Below are 23,855 nucleotides of genomic sequence, written 5' to 3'. Positions count from 1 at the left end.
TCAAGCTGGGAGAATAACAGGACAGAGATAAGGAGACGCAGTAAAAGCTTCTTCGAAAAACGAAATTCAGTTTAACGTGCTGGTTGTGGAGCATGAGAGGTTTTCAGTGTAATACTGTAATTATAGGGTTAGATCAACAACAAATACATGTATGATAGATCCTGTTGACTGTATGATTTCATTAGAGTGACAGGAAAAATAGGGCTGCACGATTTGTAGAAAAAATTGTGATTTATTTGATCAAATTTGCGATTTGCGATTTCATATAATTTCATAAAAGAGCTTCAGGTTTGATTGGGTGGTTTAAATAGCCCCAAAGAAAGACTCTAAAGATAGATACTAACATTAGATGTCACCTACACTATTGTTGTCTATTGGAAGGAATGCATCAATAAAGCCGCCATTTTAGTACAGGGTAGCGCTTCTTTAAAATGAACGTTGGACCAAGGTGCAGTGGAGGACTGGCCAGCCAAAGCTTGATACATACATACAGTTGAAGTCAGAATTATTAGCCACATTTTTATTTATTTTTTTATTTTTTTAAATATTTCCCAAATGATGTTTGACAGAGCAAGGAAATTTTCACAGTATGTCTGATAATATTTTTTCTTCTGGAAAAAGTCTTATTTGTTTTATTTCGGCAAGAGTAAAAGCAGTTTTGAATTTTTTAAAAACTATTTTTGAGACAAAATTATTAGCCCCTTTAAGCTATTTTTTTTTCAATAGTCTACAGAACAAACCATCGTTGTAGAATAACTTGCCTAATTACCCTAACCAGCCTAGTTCACCTTATTAACCTGGTTAAGCCTTTAAATGTCACTTTAAGCTGTACAGAAGTGTCTTGAAAAATCTCTAGTAAAATATTATTTACTGTCATCATGGCAAAGATGAAATAAATCAGTTATTAGAAATGAGTTATTAAAACTATTATGCTTAGAAATGTGCTAAAACAATCTTCCCTCGATTGAACAGAAATTGGGGGAAAAAATAAACAGGGGCGCTAATAATTCAGGATGGCTAATAATTCTGATTCAACTGTATATACACTGTAAAAAATACATTATTTACATTTTAGGTTGCCAAAATAAAACATAAATAACGGCTGTTAAATTACAGACATTTACTGTAAAATAACAGTATTTTTTTACGATTAATTTTTATATAAACAATATCACTTTACCAAAGAAAATGTCTTTAAAAATGCCTAATTTCACTGAATTAACAAACTAAGGGTGTGATGTGTCCCGGATGTGTTTTCATTAGATTCACCCATACAGTGCTCCTTGATCTGGGTGTGTTTGTATACTCTCCTTCCGGTGTGTAAACTTCAGAAGACGACGTTATCTTAAGATCTGATCAACATCTCCTTAACTGGCAGCAAATGAATTGTTTAGGCTCAACAAGGTGTTTTGCTTAAGAGGCACATGAAAGTTTACTTAGCATACAAGCTGTTGCACATCAAAGGAGTGTGTTGCCTTTAATCCACAAGACCACGGCTATTGTCATGCCTGTTACTTAGTCAAAACACATATCGGGCAGACACGACTCCGAACGGCATCAAAAATATTGTTTAAGATGAAAGACTGACCTAATCCACTTAAATAGAGTGCTGATTGATTTGCTAAATGCTCTCAACAAAAGAGAAAGAAACTGAACAAACAACGAGCCAAGCAAAAACGCAAGACTGCGTACTAATTAAAGCAGAGATCAAAGACGTGAAGATCAAGAACACACATTTGTAGGAGTAACACCTCTTCAGGCCAAAAACTAATACACTACACAGCATATTACAACTCCTTATCAGCTCGGCTGTCACTGGGAACAGATCAAAGCAAGAGCCATCCAGAACCATCCAGCTATGTCAAGTAACAATTCATTGATAGATCACACAATGAAGAACTGTAAATATATACGTAGCTGACAACCTAAACAAATATTACAATCTCAATATCTTCCCTAAAAATAGGTATAATGGGTTAACACACACTGTAATATAGAAAAGTGAAATGAATTAAATGATACAAATTCACTTAAATGCTATTGCAGATCATGTGTCTAATTAAGTGGTCACACTTTACAATAAGATTTCATTAGTTAATGTATTTACTAACATGAACTAACTGTGAAAAATAATAATAGTTCTACATTTACCAATACATTATTATTACAATACAAATTCATGCTTATTTGCATTAGTTAATGCACTAAGAGTTAACGAATTAACAATGAACAACTGTATTTTAATTAACTAAGGTTAACTATCGTGAACAAATACTATAATGAATGTATGGTTTATTGGTTTTCCGTGTTAGTAAATGCATTAACTAACATCAGCTAATACAACCTCATTGTAAAATGTTACCAATAAAAGTTATACATTGATTAATTCAACACTATATCTACAGAGACCAATTAAACATTTTATAAATGAAAAACTTTGTAAAAATAATACCCTTATAACCAGTTTTGGAGTGACGCATTACAAGTAACTCAAGTTACTTAATGTTAATTTTGTAAGTACCGTGTAAAGTAAAGCATTACTTTTAAAAAATAAGTAATAATAATTTAGTTACTTTTTAGTTTAATTAATTTGCTTTTAAAAAATAAATTGCTGAATTAAAATGAATGTAGTCACATTTGATCCCACACGTAATTTGAGAATGCAGGGACAGGCAGAAAGGATCAAGCATCAGCCAAGTCAGAAAGGTAACATAACGCATTACTTTCCATAAAAAGTTTTTAGTACCATTTAAAGTTATAGTTATTTTAGGCGGGAATAACTCAATTATGTAATGCATTACTTTTTAAAGCAACTTTCCCCAACACATCTTGTAACTATACCCAGACTTTTCCTAAATGTTGGTATATTGCATTCTAACATTCATTCATTTTCTTTTCGGCTTAATCTCTTTATTAATCCGGGGTCGTCACAACGGAATGAACTGCCAACTTATCCAGCACATAGCACATGTTGAACGCAGCGGATGCCCTTCCAGCTGCATCTCCATCTCTGGGAAACAACCATACACACTCATTCACACCCATACACTATGGATAATTTAGCCTACCCAATTTACCTGTACCGCATGTGTTTGGACCCGGAGGAAACCCACACGAACGCAGAGAGAACATGCAAACTCCACACAGAAATGCTAACTGACCCAGCCAAGGCTCGAAGCGACCTTACTGTGAGGCGACAGCACTACCTACTGCACCACTGCGTCGCCCTGCATACTAACATTGCGATTTTATAAAAAGTTACAAATCACAAAAGGGTTCAGGATAATTCTGTGTATTCTAAGTACTTCTATTGTAATACACAATTAATAAGTGAAAACCTCAGCAGATAATCTGACTCTGATCATTTTGCCGTCTTGCCTTGACCCCCGCCATTTATATTACCTTTGGGTTCACCTTTGCGCCACTTTATTGGAAGTACAGAAATTACTGGGGGGCGGAGTTAAAGATAGCACGTCCCCATCTGATTGGTCAAATTTAGATAAACAACCAATGAATAAAATAAATAAAATTTATTACATGTACAGTATGTGATATATATATTGCATATACTATCATCGCAATAACAATAGTTTAAGCATAAATTATGAAGCCTTAGTCAAAATATGACTATATCAGGTAGTCAAAATATGACTATATCAGGTAACGATCATTTTTATAGTGCTATTCGTGTGTAAAAAAGACGCATGAAAAACTTTTTTTGTTTACTTGCTTTATTCGCACGTCAAACTCATTCACAATAGACGCAGGTTCTCATCATGGGGAGTGGTGGGGGGGGGGGGGGCTTTTATCATGGTGATTTTAGTTTTATTGCTAAATGGCTAACATGGATTTTATTGAGAGAGTAGCTGTGCATTGTGTTTTAGGAAGGCTAATAAACAGCATAGATTCGTTTGGCGCCATGCACTAGATTCTTTTTGAGGTGCACCCAGCTCTGAGAATCATAAGAAACTGTACCTGGATGATGGAAGCTTTCAGCGGTGCTTCCAACTGAGCTGAGTTTATTTTGATGAGCTGTTGTCATATGTTGGCAGCATGATTTCCCCTCGGGACAGCAACAACAGGCGCTATATACACGTCATAATCACGCTCATACTACAGCAAGCTCCTGAAAGGTTACCACAGTACGAATGTACACTAAAGTTCAGATTTTCTAACTTGAGCTTGGGCTTGTTAAGTGCGTCAAACATGTAAAATGCTTAATTCGCACTGTTTCAGTTGCGTAAATCATGCCACAGGATGTCTGCGTCTTTGCATTGAGTAAATCACTCACGCTTGACGCTTCATCCACATACCATACTATATACTATACACTGGATGCTACTTAACTGCAGATGGGACTTTTAGAAATGCAAGTCTCAGAGAACAGAATCCCATGACTAAACGCGGTTAGCCGCAGTACTCAGGGAAATTCTCTGACTCAGGAAATGCATTACCATAAGGGCGCAGCCGAGATTCATTCTCAGTAGTGGCCAGTTCTGAAGGCAAACTCGATGCGGCGGGCGGCTACTTTTCCGTGGAAAGTGGAGGTGTTTCCTCATGTTTTGTTTATATTTGCTAAAATCTAATACAATGCTGTGCTTGTTTATTGCTTTCTGATAAGAGAAATAGTTTTTATTTTAGACACAGTAATGCCGACTCGCCACAGCCATGGCTCTAATATTACATTTTTGACTGTTGGCCATACAAAACTTTGCACAGAGCTCAGTTAAATGCTTTTTGGATTAGCCTAGTTATCAATAATCTGTTAAAACCTAAACAAATGGCAAAATGACTGAATATGTATGTCCATTTACAAGCAGATATGTAGTTCTATGAGAGTGAATGTTTTCCAGCGACATCTGGTGGTTAGATCTCCCTGGTGATCATGACAGTAATAGCCTAAATATACTGTAGGCTAAATAAATATAACATATTTTGAAATTAAATAAATAGGCTATTTTCTTTGGCTATGTCCATATATATATATATATATATATATATATATATATATATATATATATATATATATATATATATATATATATATATATATATATATATATATATATATATATATATATATATATATATAATTAGCATCTTAATAGTTGCATCAGCACATGTTAGTGTGCTTTTCCCATATTTATCCAAACATATTAAAAGGATTTAGGGAAGTAAATATTTAAATAAATCTGAAAAAATGTAAAGTAATTGCCAAGTTTGTTAAGTTTGAGTTGTAAATAATTTCCTCAATCGAGCCAAAACATTTGTGGTTTTGTTTCCTGAAGAATGTCAAATAAAAATGTCAAAACAACACTGTTTGGATGACTGCCGATCACAACTTCTTGGAAAAAATGTTAACAATTAAAACACATTCATCCAAACATCACTAAGCAGAAGCTAGGGATGTATGTGTTTTGTGCAGGCTATAATGTTTTTTATTTCCCCTGAGACTTACAAACTACACGCTGAAACCATTGCAATTCAAGAGGTATTTAGAAACCAATCACAAAACCACACAACAAGAAGACGAGATTAGTTTCTCAGCTCTCTCTTTCAGCTTATAATCGAATCATGTGGCTCAGAAACAATATTTCATTTCACTCTTTTGTGCTTTACACCACAAAAAAAGCCAAGCATTATTTTAAATGCCAGGATTTAAATTTAAAGGCAAATCCTTCTTTATTAAAGTTTTTATCACAAACTCCCATCCAATAAATCATTTGGCACAAACATATCCTGCTGCTTTATCATTCAAATAAATCCTGGCCATTTTACAAGCATGACCCTTATGTTTTGTGTGTAAATGGCTCTTTATTTCAGTCCATTAGCAGCTTGCCCCTTTTTCAGGGTCGATGACAAGCTCAATATTGCAAACACAGCTGTGCAACATCAACCTTTTTACCATTATTTATTAGAGTAATTGTCCAGCAATAACAATAAAATGGACTGTTGTTTGTCACAGTCAATCACCATTATCAATGCACAAATGCTCATCTCCACTAGGGGTCACCACTGCATGTGTTAAGTCCTTGTAAAAGCTGTGAACATTACATCTGAAAAGCATCTCTTTGAATAACTTTCAAGCTAAAATCATCAACTGAGTCAGCAATAGGAGAACAGTACAGGAATATGGAAATATGAGCAAATGATAATGTCCATAAGTGTTTAGCTCTGGGAGATGAGGAGGATTTGATGTGCGTCTGACTTTTGTGACACGAGCTGTCAATTTTTCGTTTAAATTAGCTCTACTCTCTTAGTCCACAAATAAGGCCTCAAAAAATGACAGGCATTTTCATATAATCTGATTTCAAATGAGGTTAAAAGCCTAAATTAAATGCCAGTTGCAGCTCATTTCAGATATAAGAGTAGGGAAGACTTTAGAGTCTCTTCAGAAATCATTCTAATTTGCTGATCTTCAAATTTTGTATGTTTTAATATTGGTGTTCAGTCATGAATAAGGGTTTTAATTTTTTAATTCATTTATTCATTAAAAAAAGTGAAGAAAAAAAGAATTATAGGGTAAAATAAAAGTTATACAAGTGTAGTTCTAAACATGGTAAAATAAAATAAAAATAATAATAATAATTAATTAATTATTTTAAGTAAATAAAAATTAAACAAAATTTAATTGATAAATAAAATAAATAAATGAATACAATTTAATAATAAATAAATAAAATTAAATAATAAATAAATAAATAAAAATAAATAAAATGTAATAAATAAATAAAATGTAACAAATAAATAAATAAAAAATAAAATTAATAAATAAATGAAATGTAATAAATAAATAAATAAATAAATAAATATTTTATAAAAATATAAGTAAATAACTAAATGAAATAAAAAAAAAAAAATGCTTATTTTAAATATATCCCAAATGGCCAACAAGAAATGAAGCATCCATTAAAGCATGAAAGACTATAGTCAATATTAATATTTAATGCACAAATCTATCATGATTCAAAAGAGAAATCAGTGATTTCAGCAGGACAAGAAAAGTTGCTTCAGAGACCGATTAAAAAGATTATGATTTAGCATTTGCTAGAACTCATGCATTAAAAAGCAAATAATATGGATTTTGATTGATGCCGGCTACAAATGCCTTCTGAAAGTATTGAACACAACTAAAAACAGATGCTTTGTTTGGATGTGCTTTTGATTTTGCTCCGTTAACAGCCCATTAGGCATGTCCCTGCAGCAAACCATCCATTGAGCGCATAATTGATGTCAACGGCGCTTTCGTAAACATGGACAGCAGCCAGATGCGATTGCAGCTCTGTATAAGTATAAGTTCTTACCCTTGAAGAGCTTTTTCTCCAAACCAGTCTCCTTTTCCTAATGCACGCAGATAGACAGGAGTCCCATTGGGTGCATCTTCTCGAGTCACATTCACCTGCAATTACAGATAATTGATCGTTAAATGCTCGAGGGCTCTGATTTGTTCCTAAAATATCAATTATATAAACCAATCACATTTGTTGCAAGTAGGCATTTATCACGCTAATGATACTTAATGAAAGAGCAATAGCAAGGAGTGTGTATTTGGATGAAAGGTGGATTGAGATAACTATTTTAAAAGGAGGATTCTGAATAATAAAAAAAGTCCTTTCAATATTTCACAGTGGCTACATCTATCAAGCTTCAAAAAGACAATAAAACACCAGAAGAACATCATTAAAAGTGTCTTTGTTATTTATATAGCGAATAGCTCTCTGTGACTGAAATTTATGTACAATAGTTATTATTCACTAATGCTCTCAAATACAAAGTCAATGATGAGACATCATATTTTGGTGTCAATATCAAATTAAATGAGCAAAATGTATTGAACATACATAGATTATGAAATGTATATAAAGTATTTAATGAAATTAAAAATAAGCAAAATGCATTGAACATACATAGATTATTAAATGTATGTAAAGTATTTAATGACTTAAATTAGTTAAAACTTAGTTGCTACTTTTGAAACTCCCATCTTTGTTCTGTAGCATTTGAGCCTTTTTTAATGTTGAGGGGTCTGCCTTATGTTTTAATTGTTACGTATGTGATGTAGGTTTTACTTTGTTTAGTATTGATTGTGTTCAGCACTTTGGGAAATGTTGTGTTGTAAAAAAAACGTGTTATATAAATGAACTAACTAACTACTTTACAAATTTGTTAGCTTTAACTTAGTTAAAAAGTAAAAAATATGTTAAGTCATGCTTCGTCATTATACATATACACAGAACACATACATACTGAAACCACAATTAGTGATCATAGGCTGCAAAAGCTGATTATATCTTTATTAATTCAATTCAATTCAATTCAATTCAATTCAGCTTTATTTGTATAGCGCTTTTACAATGTAGATTGTGTCAAAGCAGCTTCACATAAATGGTCATAGTAACTGGAACAGTGTGGTTCAGGTTTTAGTGTTTAAGTTCAGTTCAGTTCAGTTTAGCTCTGTTCAGTGTGATTTAATTATATTATATAACTCAATTAATTCTATAAGTTATTATATAAGTAAAACATGTTGACAAAATGTTAAACTCATTAGTTTGAAGAAATGTGGCATTTAATAAATGTGCTAGGGCTGAATCTCTCTTGACAGTAAAAATGGCAACAACTTTTATTTCTTCTCACATAAATCATGCTTGCAGAGGAAGATTATTAGTTCACGTTTACTCATGCAATTGCAATTACTGTCAGCTTATACAAAATCCAAGTCAATTTCAAATTGGAGGTGAAAATTGCTCAGTGAATTTACCTCAGTTTTTTTACACATTTATTGAATAAGTTCTAAAGGTTTGGACTAAACACAAAAAAATGTACAATATGACAAAAAGTGAAGACAACAAATATTTTTATGTTTCTCTAACTTAGTACGATACGTAAACGAGGTTTCACCAAATTGTTTAAGTTATACAAAGTTTAACTTAAAGTTGAGATGACTAGAAAAGTTAGTTTGGAATTGGAATTCTGTCCATTTTTGAGCTTGAAAGGTTTGGTCACTATGAACTATTGGGTAATAAACAAATTTCCATGCTTCATTTTAGAGAATCTCTTGCCAACAAGCCACTTTGCAACTACATGTTATTTAGAGTATTAGTAAACCGTCTGCCTAATTTCTATTTAAACTTTATTTTGATAGCCAGATAGACATTCTATTGTCTAGAAGTAACTATTCAATTGATAATATATAACTGACTTCTTCTACTAACCATAAACCCTAAAGTTCAACCTAAAGGCCCTAATATACTTCAAACAAGTTAAAGAATGAACTGAAATGATTTTTTATTTTCTTTTTTTAATCCATCCATATTAAAGTTTAAGTGCTTTTTGGCAGTTTGAAACAGCACACCAAAGGGAACATTTTGGGGGAGCTTGTTTTGGCTCCTAAACACCTTTGAGCTATTATTGGTCTGTGGCAATTAAGCAATCGGTCTGTTCTGGAACTCTTTCTTACCAAAACGTTCTTATCATCAACCGCAGTCGTCGTTGTGTTTGTTTCGGGGTGTACGTGAGCTACATGACATGTTTACAACTTTCTTTGAAGTGTATTGGGGCTTTAAAATAGGTAAAGTCTAGATGGCATACACTGTGGATACACACATCAATATATCATCGAGTTGAGATAGATGTTAGTAAAATACAATTTGATGGGTAATTTAATAAATAATATCAATAATACTCTGTATAATTACTGTTTTTTTTCACAATACTGTGATGGTTGGATTTAGGGTTGGGGTAGATGTTAATAAAATACAATAAATGGATAATTTAATAAATAATATAAATAATTCTTGCTGAATTCTGGCCCCAGCTGTACAACTTCTAGCAAAAAAAAAAGTCTGCATGAACTGGAAGTTGTTGAGACTTTAATTTCAGCATGTTGATGCACCTTTAACTGAAACCGACTACTGAGTAGGGGGTGGGGCTTTCTTTTGAGCATCATTCTCTTATAGCAAACTAACGGTAATAGGGGCGTGGTTAATGCTATTGATATACTGTTGCTATGGAAACCCTCAAATTGGCAAAAACAGAAGCAAATGGCCAGACTTTGAAGATTATCAAAACAAACTTTTTTTCAGTGGATTACCTTGCACAGAGTATTGATTCACTTTAGGAATAACATGAGCCAACAAAATAAATATTTCAAATGTAGATTTCACACAGACTTTAACAGTTTATTATGATTTTACTTATAACTGCTAGTTGACATTAAGTTGTAAAGTTATCAACAGTCAAAATTACTATGGTAGTTAGAAAAAAAAGACATCTTATAGACTTTTGACAGGGTTTTAATTGCGCAGTGGATTATTCCTTTAAAAGCGTCTTGCTTGTGTAACCTCTGTGTCATTCAGTGTCTGTGGCTGAAAAGATCTTACCTTTCCTTTGCTAATGATAAAGAACGTGTCCCCTCTGGCACCTTGTCTAATAATGTACTCTCCATCACTGTAGTGAGTCTAAGAAACGAGATAAAGAGAGAGAATTACTAAAGTGTCATTTCTTTTTTCTTTTCTCCTTCAGGTGCAGTTTTCACAGTGTTGCTCCATCACAATCATCCTCAAGCCATCATGAAGCCGGAGCCTCAATCACGCAACAACCTGCTTCAGGGCTGCAACACCACAACAAGAAGAGCAGTAATCCACGCTAACAGCAAACCACTGCAAATGTAAGTCTCCTGAACTCTCAGAAACTCCCAATGAAAGATCAGTGTTTAGAGTATAGTCATTTTAAGTCCAGAAGCATACAACTGCACAAGTGCGTGAATGCAGACGCATGGTTTCACACTCTATTAATGGTGTTTTTTAGGTGAACCATCTGTATTATTATTTCTGTGAAAGTGGTTTAAGATTCTGACAGTTTGATAACCTTGGATAAAAATAGCACGGTTTCACTGTATTATGATTTCTGCGCAACACACACTCACCGGCCACTTTATTAGGTACTCCTTACTAGTACCGCTTTGCACTCCTTTAGCCTTCAGAACTGCCTTAATCCTTTGTGGCATAGACTCAACAAGGTACTGGAAGTATGCCTCAGAGATTTTGGTTTATAATGACATAATATACGATGATGATAGCATCACGCAGTTGCTGCAGATTTGTTGGCTGTACATCCATGATGTGAATCTCCCGTTCCACCACTTCCCAAAGGTGCTCTATTGGATTGAGAACTGGTGACTGTGTAGGCCATTTGAGTACAAAGTCATGTTCAAGAAACCAGCCTAAGATGATTTGTGCTTTACGACATGGCACGTTATCAGAACATTACAAAACTGCCGCTCACTTGATATTTTACTTTTTTCTGACTTTTCTCTATGAACACTAGAGATGGTTGTGCATGAAAATTAGTTCTTAACAGTTACACCAGTGGCGTAGCAGACGGGCCCGCAAGGCACGCACCGCGGGGGGGCCCGGCGTGATTAGGGGGCCCCGCGTCGTCGCGATTTTCAATAATTGATAATCCGGCAACCGCAATAATCAAACTCTTGGGAAAAACTGTGGTCGGAACCAAAGTTCACAGGTCTGTGTTCTCTGAACACCTCTCAAGCGGTGGACTACTTCATTCTGATTGCTTGCCGCCAATGTTGCCAACTTAGCGACTTTGTCATTAGATTTAGCGATTTTTCAGACCCCCCTAGTGACAAATCTAGCGACTTTTTTGTGTGTTATTGGAGATTTTTTTTTGTAGACTGTCATTTGTCCATACTGTACCGTCCCTACTCTTCTCAACAAGCTGCGTGTGATGCCGCCGACCCCTCCCCCGCCTCACAGCACTGACAGGCGGCCCAGTCAGTCCTCAACAGCAGCCTCTCCCACCTGCAGCCCGAGAGCAGATCACCCCTCTGCGTACCGACGACAAATGATTTAGCACAGGCAGTGTGAAGGTATTTCCCTTGTATAGTCAAACCGATCTACTTCTCCTTTATTTTAACAATTTAATTGGACCGTTTATTCTTTTTTTGTTTACAATCACAGATATTTTAGTGACAGTTTCTGAACTTGTCTGAGTTTATTACATATGAGAGATTACTGCACATTCACTACACATCTATAATGACATACTGTATTCAAACAGCAATACATTTAGTTAAATAAACATGCTTTTATAAAGTGTAGTGCAATTATAAATACCCCTTTATTAACCATAGGCTGTTAAACAAACAGAAACGGTAGAACGTGATGACGTCAGTGATATGCAAATTGACGTATGACGGATCCATCCCCCCCCCAAACTTCATCAGGGGGCCCCGTCAGCGATCCCTGCTGGGGGGCCTCCGCATTTTGCGCTACGCCACTGAGTTACACTTTAGAATAATCCAGCAGATTCTTCATTTTTTTTTTATCATCTTTTGCATATTTAAACTCTTTCCAACTGTGACATTGATTTTGTGATCACCTTTTCACACTTGAGAGACTCAAACTCAACTATTAAAAAAGATTCAAACACTCTTGATGCTCAAGAAGGAAACACAATGTATTCATTACTTTTGTATTCTTAATTGCATTCAAAGTTTAAATTCCTATAGGAATTAAATGAACTGGCTTGTTTATCAAGATCTGCCTGCACTTCAGCTATGAAAGATACTTGTGTGTTAATAATGAGAGGTTTGCTGTTACTTTTCTAAGTACTTGAACACCAGTTTAGAGCGGAGAATATCGTAGAGGCTTGTTGATGTTGTCTATTGACTTGTACCAACAAATAACCACCAAAAAAAAAAAAAAAAAAAAAACATGTTGAAACCCCTCAGAACAACATAGCAACTGCATAGCAGTGTCCTGGCAACCACACAGAATGCCTGTTGTATTTTTTTGACAAGCACTACTTACATTTTCTTCATAAAATGTGAAAATCTTTTTTGCTTTTTTGTTTTATGCAATTCATAACACAAGGTCTTTTTTAACGGTCAGTTTTCTGCCAGGTCAAGTGCTTTCAGTACAGGCCAACAGTTTGAAAATAATTTTGTGCTTACAAAAATCTATAATTATTGTAATTACCTACAAAAAATGACTGTTTGGAAACTACTGGAAGTCTAAAATAAAATAGCTAGTTTTGAATAAATTAAATCAGTATATTCAATAACTATACTCAACAAATGCATAATTCACGTAGTCCTACAAATTAATTAATAACAAATGTTTGTTTTCAAAGATTGTGCTTATTTATAGGTACACACATTCATATACCGTAGATATGGAAGTCACTTGAAAAATCACTGATTTATTTTTTTTTCAAAGATTTTGGGGGAAAAGTACATTTAGAAAAACAGAATTCTAAGAATGATTATATTTTATTTGTTGTGACGTAAAACCACGGTTATTTTATCAAATATTCACATACGTCAACCCTCCCATTTGTCCCGATTGTCCCGTATTTTACAGTTCTATCCAGCTATCATTACCGGATTTCTCCTATATTTTCAATCTTTCTCTGAAGGGTGGTAAATAAACATTAAAGAGACGAGCCTATACCCAACCCATACGACCAAACCGACAGGGGACGCCTCTTGCTCTTAAATGTAAATCTGTTCTGTGCTTTTGTTTTATTTAGGCATGAAAATACTTTGAAATAAATATAAAAACAGAGGGATTCCCTTCCTTTCCCTTACAGGTGCTGTTGCCCCTGCTATGCAATCCTCAAAACAGTCATGTAGCAGACTGTCAGCTGACACATTCCATAGCGATAAAAAGACGATGTTTCCCAAATGGATTTTGTACATGCAAGTTAAACAGGAGCGAAGGTGGACACTCTTGGTATAGGGTGCATGTTTGAACAGACATATACACGTAATAATAATAACAACATCTAAAGATACTGGTTTTGTTGGTTTTCTTTCAAACACAACTAATTTAGGGCTCTATTTTGACGATCCATGCGCTAAGTCGAAAAAGCATTAAGGGTGTGTCTGAATCCACTTTTGCTATTTTAAGGACATAAAAATCTACTTTGCGCCGTGGCGCATGGTCTAACAGGGTTGAGCTTATTCTCTTAATGAGTTATAGGTGTGTTTTAAGAATAAAACAATCAGAATCTCATCTCCCATTCCCTTTAAGAGTCAGTTGCGTATACGCTATAGCGCATTTGCTATTTACAGAGAGATGAGCCTCCTCATTCTTTACTTTCACTTTCACTCTTGTGGATGAGGAAACGTGTTGTACGCACAGACATCCATTAGCCTATACATAATTAATTTCATTTGTTAAGTGCAAGGATTTGTTTTCAAAACTATTTCTAAATTAAGTTCTAATTTACAGCAAACGAATAAATGAACAATAATAACGAAGTGTGCTCAAAAAACTGAGTTATATCCAAATACACATACTGTGCCCCATATGTTCCAAAACCTGACAGATGGGCAAATCTAAGCTTGTTTTTAATAAAACAAATATAAATATACATATAATAAATAATACTAAGACTAATAATAACTATATACAAAAGCAAGTTGTCATGAATAAACTAAAAAGCCCCCCGAGATGAAGAAGGCATGGAGGCGTTGGTTTTTATATTTATGTATGCTAGAAAATAATATTCTTTGTAATATTTTAATGCTTTATTTAATTTTCTTTTGTAAAGTTATTTGCTTATTGCTGTACATCCTGTGTGTATAAAGCAAAGTTTAGGCGAGGCACACATCTAACGCGCACTACCCTGGACTTTACGCAAGCTTTGATCTGGTCTATTGTGCGTTCTATCAATAGTTCCTCAAAATAGCAACACGCCAGCAATGCGCCTTAACACGCCTCCTTTTTTAGACCAGAACTCCTATGGGTGCACATATGAGCGCAAATGCATTTGCTATTTAAACAGTGTTGTGCAAAACGTCAAAACGACTCTTGCGCCAAGCTAAAACTAGCAAACAACAGTTGCGCTGCGCCTTGCGCCGGGTGTATGATAGGGCCCTTAGTCCTAATTGAGCATGAAAAGTTAGGAAAGCAATCGAATGCTTTCATTATAATGTTAGAAGTGTACATTTTCAAAGTGACACCTCTGTTATTTAATGCAATCAAACCAAAAATCTAAATGAGAGATTCATTAATTGCTTTTTTAATCAGAATGTTTAAATTATACAGTGAAGAAAAGGTTAATGAGATTTGATACCTTGATTCTATTTCTATAAAATAGCTATTATTTCTAATAGGCTAAACTGTTTACTAATTTATTTGCAGCTTTTTCTAAAGTATACTATTTATTCTATCCTTTGGAAATAATGATAAAACAAATTACTGACTTTAACTGTTTATTTACAAAGAAAGAGTTCCAGATGAACATATGTAGTAATTTGGGAATTATGCCCCTATTATCCCTCATTTTCACATCCCAGTGTTGACAGTTATGTATTCATCTTTTAACACAGTGATTTTATGTTGTCTAAAAATATAGAGATTACATTTATCAAATATATTTCAAATACATTAAGAGATTTAATAAAAACATGTATTAATTATTATTAAGAGCATACATTAGAAAAAAGCTTGAATATGGCTGCTTGCTACTGCCACATGAATGCAAGCAAAAAACATTAAGTTTGAATTAAGAAGCCTAACGTGAGATCCAACACATTTAACTGACTTGATGGAATAAATAATAATCGAAATTCATTGCATTTGTCAAGGGCATTTGCGATTAGTTTCCCCAACCATATTGCAATGCGTCTGTTATTATAAATTGCTTTCTTTGGGCTGTGCTTTTCCTGACAACAGCATTTAAGAGGTCGTCTGGGTTATTTTTCAGAGCTCAATGACCTGGACTTCAAGAGCCAACACATTACTCATGATTTCAAAGATCAAGTCTAATTCCCGAAGCCCTGAAACATTAAAAAGCCCTGAAAGATCTGATTTAAAGCTGATTCTCGGTTTCTACAAAATACAGCTACAGAATGAATCAGCGGCTCCTGAAGCATTGTCCAGGTCATTGGGTTATTCCTGATCTCACCTGGAGAAAGTAATAATGTTGAGCTTCAGGACTGAATCTCACTCTCGTTTGCACTATAAGAAGGTATTGTTAAATACCACCTACGGAATTTCTGGTTTGCTGAAAATAATTCTGACTCATGCAGCATTTTTTTTAAGCACAAATGAAAAACACATTTATAGTAATGTGTTTACTATGGAAGGTCACAGGGCCAGGTAATCCGGAGGGTTTAAAAGCAGAAATCTGAAACTCTTACATAACGGCATAATGAAAGTGAATATAATTAACTCTGTAAAAGATATTTTGAATATGCAACATTCTTGTTTTTAAATTGACCTGCTTTTTTGGCTATACATAACAGCTTGTTAATGAAAATATCATATCAGCCTATCACAAAGCAGCAACACAATATGTTTAACAGGGTCAAAATGAGGCGGAGGTGGTATCACGATAATGAAATCTTTGCTACTTGAAACAAACACGTTTTGCATTCTTGTTATCTTATCAAGTAAAACATTATCTTATTTAGAAAGGCTAACAATGTGATTAAATACATGAGCAGTGTTTGAGCATCACTCGGTGTCTGTCGGTAACTTTGATTGCCTGCCTGATTTTTTGGCAAAATTTGAAGGTACAACATTTGATAGAGGTTGCCACCTTGGAATTCTCAGTGAGAAAAACCCTGTATATCAGGGGTCTCAAACTGCCGGCCAGCCCTCCTTCTTTCTTCGGCCTGCAACTGATGTCAAAAATATTACAAGATTTGGACCACCAAAAATTAAATTATTGTTGAACTATCAATTGTTGTGCAGTCGCATCTAGCGACTTGTGGTAAAACCCCCACCTAGTCGACATTTAAAGTACTGCATTCAGATTAGTTTTACTTTTTAATGTCTCCCAATGTACGGCCGAGGGTAAAATGCATGTGTTTTAATTCTGAGGTTCATTTACACATTGAAATATATGTTCGTAAGGGCTCTATTTTCACTAAAGCTCTATTTGAGTAAATTTTCAAGGGTCGTTTTGATTATAATCGGTTTTATACCACTTGTATTTTGTTGTAACTGGTCTCATTTAATAGATTATAAATTGTACTGCTAATTGAATTGGAGTTATTAAAGTAAATGTGAATGTACAAACTCTCTGTTAGTTGTAGTGTCTGCTGTTCTTACGCTATTGGGACAATACAATTGGTTGGGACAGAATAATAATAATTATCGCTATTATTGGTAGTAATTTCATAGCAGATTAAACTACCTCTTCAATATGTACAGCATGAAAAAGCTTCAGTTTTGACTGCATATACTCTATGGAAGAATGCCTGAGTGTGTCAAAGGCTCGGCCACACAAAACAACCACAGATATTTTTCCCTTTTATACTAAGTTGTGTCACGCCATAGTGCATTTGCTATTTATTTGTGGGACTTTAAGTGGAAAAAATAAACGCTTTACTAGCAGTTAAACATTTAAGCAAACCATCTGTGCAAGGATAAAGTATGAGCCTCCTCGATTCGGCCTCTTTACTTTCTCTTTACTTTTACTCTTTACTCCTTTACTTTCAAACTGTAAGGAAACGGTGGAAACTCACTTCACTGATGACATCCAGTAGCTATACGTATTTAATTTTGTTTGTTAAGTGCAAAGATTTGTTTCAAAACTATTTCTAAATTCAGTTCTAATTTCCAGCAAATTAATAAATGAACAATAATAACAAAGTGTGGTAAAAAAAAACGAAGCTATATCCAAACACACGTCCTATTCTTATGTCCCATATATTGATGCATACTGTACGTCTCCAAACCAGACAGGTGGACAAATCTAAACTTGTTTTTTATTAAAACAAATATAAATGTGCAGATAATAAGTAATACTGCTAATAATGATAATGACATTATAATAAAAATGTAAATTGTCATGAATTGAAAAAAGCCCCCCGAGATGAGGCATGGAGGTTTATATATTTATGTAGTAAATAATAATTTTTGTAACACTTTAATCCTTTATTTTTTCATATGTAAAGATATTTGTGTATTGCTGTACATCCTGTGTGTATTAAACGTTTGAGCCTGCATACGCTCATAACTAACACGCTCTGCGCTGGACTTTAGACCAGCTTTTACTTGGTCAATGGTGCGCAGTATTATTATTCTTTATCGACCAGCACACCCATGAGTGCACAGTAGCACAAAATGGATTTGCTATTTAAAAAACGTTGTGCAAAATATGAAAATTAGTTTTGCACTGGTCTAAAAATAGCAACAAATTGCACCAAACACTTCTTGAGCCTTATTGCGCCGTGTGTATGATAGGGCCCTAATAGTGCAAATTGACTGCACTCAAATGACCTTGTACTTTGTGCAATGGATAAACTGGAAGTAATATATCAGCTGTATGTCGCTGTGTATATCATCTTTTTCTTGACCGTATTTGAGTGCCAAAAATTCAGACATAAAAATAAAAATGATAGAGAGTTTTCCATGCCACTCGCACAATGGAAACAACAGTGTAATAAAAGTATGAGATATTTACTGTTACATAATCCCTACTGATCTACCATTTAAAGTACATCGTCCCCTCTTCCCACCCTTTGCCCCAAATTCTTTTATTACTACCATAAGGGCCAAACAGATCTGATGGAAAAATCTGACTTCCTGACCCATGTTGCTTCAAGTAGAGCAGTGCAGTATGGGAAATCCTGCCAACTCCATCACTTCTCAAGTATGTCTGGGATAAAGCCCAGACATAGCGAGATGCCATAGACACAAGGGTAACAGAGTTCAATAGAGACCGTCCACTTTTTAAGCAGCCCTGGTTTCAGAAGTGCTTTTCCCATTCATTTTCTTCGTAAGCATTTAAAAAAAATCATCCATAAAGATTTCTAAACCAGAGTGCAGAGAGTCTTGATTAAATCACTGGGAATGTGTGGTCATTGCTGAGCTCCTTTAAAGCAATTCTCATCACCATGGTAACAGGAGCTTTTATGATTGGTGGATCTCGGTTTGGGATTATAGTGTGCATTAGGTGCCGCCTATTTATATTTTTCAGTTAAGAAATCAATATTTGGTAGAATAACCCCGCTCTTCAATTACAACAATTGAAAGTTTGTTAGGATACGATGATTTGTAAGATTTGGGTGACACTTTACAATAAGGTTGCATCAGTTAATGCCAGTTAATGTACAGTTGAAGTCAGAATTATTAGCTACCCTGAATTATTAGCCTGTTTAAGGGAGAGAAGATTTTTTTCAGCTCATTTCTAATAATAATAATAACAACTCATTTCTAATAACTTATTTACGCTGTTTCAGCCTCGCTGGAAATTCAGCACCATGGGAGGCAGTGCATTCTCTTTCCGTGCTCCCAAACTGTGGAATGCTCTTCCCACTAACATTAGGAATACCGGTTCATTGGACACTTTTAAAAAGCTACTTAAAACTCATCTTTTTAGGTCTGTTTTTAATTTGTGATATCTTTTATTCTTATTGTGTTTTTTATTGTATTTTTCTTTATTTTTTGTTGTATTTACTTTCTTGTAAGCGCCTTGGGTTTTAAAAAAGTGCGTTTTAAATAAAATATATTATTATTATTATCTTTGCCATGATGACAGTAAATGATATTTTACTAGATATTTTTTAAGATACTAGTAGTCAGCTTAAAGTGACATTTAAAGGCTTAACTAGGTTAATTAGGCTAACTAGGCAGGTTAGGGTAATTAGGCAAGTTATTGTATAACGATGGTTTGTTCTTTAGACAATCGGAAAGAAATTGCTTAAAGGCGCTAATAATTTTGTCCTTAAAATAACTTTTAAAAAGTTAAAAACTGCTTTTTATTCTAGCCGAAATAAAACAAATAATACTTTCTCCAGAAGAACAAAATATTATCAGACATACTGTGAAAATTTCCTTGCTCTGTTAAACATCATTTGGGAAATATTAAAAAAAGAAGAAAAAAAAAACATTCTAAGGGGGGTTAATACTTCTGAATTTCAACTGTATGTACAAACATAAATAAACAATGAACAATACATTTATTACGGTACTTGTTAACATTAGTATTGGAAATACAGTTGTTTACTGTTAGTTCATGTTAACTCACGATGCATTATTCAATGTTAACAAGCATGAATGTTGATTTTAATTTCCACTCTTTTTGGTGGAAAGAGTACTGAAAATAACTCATACTTAAGTAAAAGTACCATTCCTTGCCTAAAAATTAGGGGTGACAAAATTAATTGTTTCTTTGGTGCACTGCTATGCAGACGTGGACAATTTGGTATTGCTTCAGTAATAATCATAACCGGTTATTATGTACTGATGTCATTTATCTCGTATGCGCGATGTCACGGTAGCTTACTTTGGTGAGGGAGGTGATTACGAGAATTTAAAACTGCGTTTGAAATTCACTGCGTGTGTGTTTGCTGGACAGTCTTTCACTGACACTTACAGCAGAAGCCCCTGTTTCACTGTTATGGAGAAACTGAAAGTAAACTCCATTTCTTTGCCTGGTTCAAGGCAACAGTGTGAGTACGCCCTAATACTCTTAAACATGTGTTGCCGGATTAAGACCTGCAATTGACAATGGGCTTTTAGCTGTCTGCATCTCTCAAACACATCTCACACTTTATTATATACTTAATTTATATTATATTAGGTCTATTTAAATCATAAATTCATATGTCTACAATGTTGATAAAGTAATTTAAATATAATTGCATAAAATGAAAACCGTATGCAAAATATTCAACAAAATGCACTGTAAAAAATGCTGGGTTCCACACAATCGATATGTAAAGGAATTAAGTTAACTGATTAGTTATTACACATTTAAGTGGATTAAACATAAAACAACAATTTAGTTGTCCCCCCTAAAATATCAAAAATTTGGTAGTTTCAGCTCATTTTAAATAATTAGTTTGAACAAATGGCAAACATAATTTTTGTGGAAAAAGGGTTTGTGTGCCATATTTAATATGATGTGTGTAAATCTGGCAATTGAAAGATTAGTTTGTGTATTATATACATTAACGTATAATAGTTGTCTTTCTTTATGGCTGAAATACAAAGTCTTTTCAGAAAACTGACAGCTCTGATTGCGTAGTGGGTCAATTGGCATTAAGCAGGATCACATAAACCAAAACAATAGGAACCCACTTTTCAAAGTAGAATAGCATTGTTTTTCAGAAGAAGTCCCGATTCCTTGATCTCTGCAAACGTATTACGGTATTTTTATGCTTTAGAGTCAGAACCATCATACAGCACTGTTAAAAATATACAAGCTGAAGTAATATAAATGACAAAAGCATATGCCATGGATTGCATCAGCTGTCTGTTTTTAAGGTTTCAGACTAATTTCCCTAAGAAAATGAATTTTTATTTTGAGTCTTCAGGAAAGCTTTTCAGACTTTATAAATTTCCTGGTTTATATGCTATGGCTTCAGTTTCGTTTTTCTGTGAATAGAATTATTGCAGCGAATTCGCTGGGAAGGTTTTTCATTGTGTGTGTTTTCCAGCTTTCCCACAGTGCTGTCAATGATCCCTAAAACACTGCTTTAAAATGTTGAAAGTTCTTTAATTAGGTCTCTGAGATGTGCCTGGTACTTTAAGGGCTGTAAAATTATTTTAAGAAGCTGCTGAGAAAAAAGGTTTAATCAATATGCTGCAGAAAAAAAAATACTATTTAAAAAAAAAAACAAATTATATTAAAGTTTTAAATACTTCCAGCATTAGAATCAATGTTATTTTCATAAACAAAAATATTAAATCTATAGGCCTCTATAGACCATTTCAATGTGGCCATGTCATTGACCCATGAACATTTCCTGCTTTCAATAAAACAGCTGTCATAACATTATTTATCAATATGTGGCTCTTAGATTCTCTGTATAGAAATTAAAAATGTAAAACAGGAAAAACGTTGCGACCATTGTTTTTGTTTACATCCCTCAAAATAGTCTGTAACCTATTAAATTTTATATCTGAATGCAAAAATGTCAAAGTCAATTTTAAAAACAGTCATTGAAATATAATAATAATTAGCAAGAAAAAATATATATATATTTATTTATTTATTTATTTATTTTCAGAATTAATAAGCACTCTTGTTCAACACACTTACCTGTAAGTTTAAAACAGCCTGAAGAACTCAATTAGTTTGATCAGGTGTGTTTAATTAAGGTTGGAACTAAACTCTGCAGAGTTGAAGCCCTCCAGGAACCAAGTTTGACACTTGTAGATTATAGCTTCTGACTGTCGATTTCAATTACTTTTTGGTTAATTGCCCAGCCCTACAAAACCATCAATATAAGAAACTGAACAAAAATCATAAAACATAAATATAAATAAATGTAAAAATACAAATCTATTTAAAAAAAAACCCTAAAAGTGTATAAATCGTGAGTGATACTGGCAAACAAAAAAAGAAAAAATCAGTAATATTGTAGTGTATCTTCATATTGAAGAAACTAATTGCTATGACCACAAATATATACTTTCAAAACAATCTTTTTCAGTTTTAGGGCCTTGAACATTATCTTAAATATTATGATGTTGAAAGAGTGAACTTTTCAAGCAAAGGTCATTATCAAACATTTAAAGAGAATGCAGACAGAAAACAGAAACTCAATTTCCTTTCACCTCGCGTCTTTGTCCTCGTGTTCCCCTGGAGGACATTATCATCAAGCGACCATTTGGTTTCATTTTTAAAAAATGAAAAGCTATTTGCTGTAATTTCCTACTTCAAATGGGTTTCATGAAAGTCATCAATTAAAGAGCCGTAGAACTGTAAACTGGAACATCATGCTGAGTGTTTTCTGTGTGCTGCTGACCGTCTCCACACTCGACTGCAAAATATATCATAGCAAAAGTTTGCTTCAGCTTGCAGAGTTGGAAACAGCATTGAAAGTGCCAAGAAAGTCGGCAGTGCAGTACATCCCACTCAGTTGGATCAGAAGGTCTGGATGTGGAGATAATGGCTAATACTGTGGCTGGATTACTGCTTTAGCTACACATTTCTTTTAGCGTACACTAACAGTTGAAATCAGTAATGATTAACTTTTTTGTTTATAAAATAAGTGTCTAATACTCACCAAGGCTGGAAGCTTGTTAATTTTAAAAGTAAATGTTTCTATATATGTATTTTAATATAGTTCATGGACATTTTGTGGCATTAAGGTTGTTACTCAATGAATCCCAAATTTCAGTCTGTAATTTTCGTACGTAAATTTGTCCTCATGTTATGTCATATTGACACACTGCCTTCAAAACTTTCGTCCATTACTAAAAAAAATTCTAACCAGGTTAGATTTTTCCCAATTTTTGCATCCGAAGAAGTACTTTAAGAGGTGTTTTGACAGTTCAGAACCAGCGTACAAGCAAAAAGCTAAATACAGAATGCACAGTGAATAAAATAAAGTCAGAATCTCGAAAACAGTTGAGAACGCATGACTGAATTTAGTAGCTACATGTCCATCCACCTATTTTTATGCGCATTTTGGATTAAAAAAAAAAAAAAAACAGTTGAAGATGCACATCAATTTTAAAAAAGCACATGAAAAAACTTGCGCATAACTGAGTAGGATAAACTTTTTATTCAATAAGATGCACATAAACTTTGATGGAAACACTTTTACTGAACAAATTCCAGTATGCGCATTTAAAAAGGTCATGTGATGATAAGAATGGATAAACCAGCTGGCTGAGCACACTGTAAAACATCTGTTTTGGTCATTCTAAAATGCCTTAACCATTTCAGTATTAGTGTTATTATATGTTTAATGACCTCCAGAATCAAGTGCGTCTGTGCTTCGCGTCTCACGCCTTCAAACGCCACTGCGCATTAACTGCGATTCTGGATTGTCTTCTGAGACACAAGTGATTTATTAAATGAAGAAAACACTCACGCAGCTTCTCCTACTGCTGCAAATTAAATTTGTACTGTTAATATTT

General features: G+C 34.0%; 1 protein-coding gene and 1 long non-coding RNA gene across 10 annotated transcripts in view; one reads left to right on the top strand and one right to left on the bottom strand.

Annotated features, from left to right (window-relative positions):
* The window catches only part of LOC147834386 (uncharacterized), a 310,219-nt gene that overhangs the window by 91,803 nt on the left and 194,561 nt on the right, over nt 1–23,855 (top strand). For 3 of the 6 annotated variants that reach the window (XR_015503845.2, XR_015503844.2, XR_015503846.2), the window contains exon 4: nt 10,522–10,666. This is a non-coding gene — a long non-coding RNA (uncharacterized LOC147834386). Of the gene's footprint in view, nt 1–10,521; nt 11,358–12,299; nt 13,558–13,608; nt 14,047–15,732; nt 17,057–23,855 lie in introns of those variants that run through there. The other 3 variants (XR_015503847.2, XR_015503842.2, XR_015503843.2) reach the window with 3 other exon arrangements.
* The window catches only part of prkg1b (protein kinase cGMP-dependent 1b), a 263,744-nt gene that overhangs the window by 54,163 nt on the left and 185,726 nt on the right, over nt 1–23,855 (bottom strand). For all 4 annotated transcript variants that reach the window (XR_015503247.1, XM_087274556.1, NM_001441604.1 and 1 more), the window contains 2 exon segments: nt 10,380–10,457; nt 7,305–7,399 (listed from right to left, as the gene is read on the bottom strand). Coding sequence is in view for 3 of the 4 variants with exons in the window: in XM_087274556.1 (XP_087130682.1) it covers nt 7,305–7,399; nt 10,380–10,457 (173 nt within the window). In the remaining variant the exon portion in view is untranslated.

The sequence above is a fragment of the Danio rerio genome, chromosome 12 (genome assembly GCF_052040795.2).
Source record: "Danio rerio strain M-AB ecotype USA chromosome 12, GRCz13ab, whole genome shotgun sequence".
Classification (NCBI taxonomy): Eukaryota; Metazoa; Chordata; class Actinopteri; order Cypriniformes; family Danionidae; genus Danio; species Danio rerio.
The sequence above is the reverse complement of the archived record's forward strand: the minus strand, read 5'-3'. Positions and strand labels throughout refer to the sequence as shown.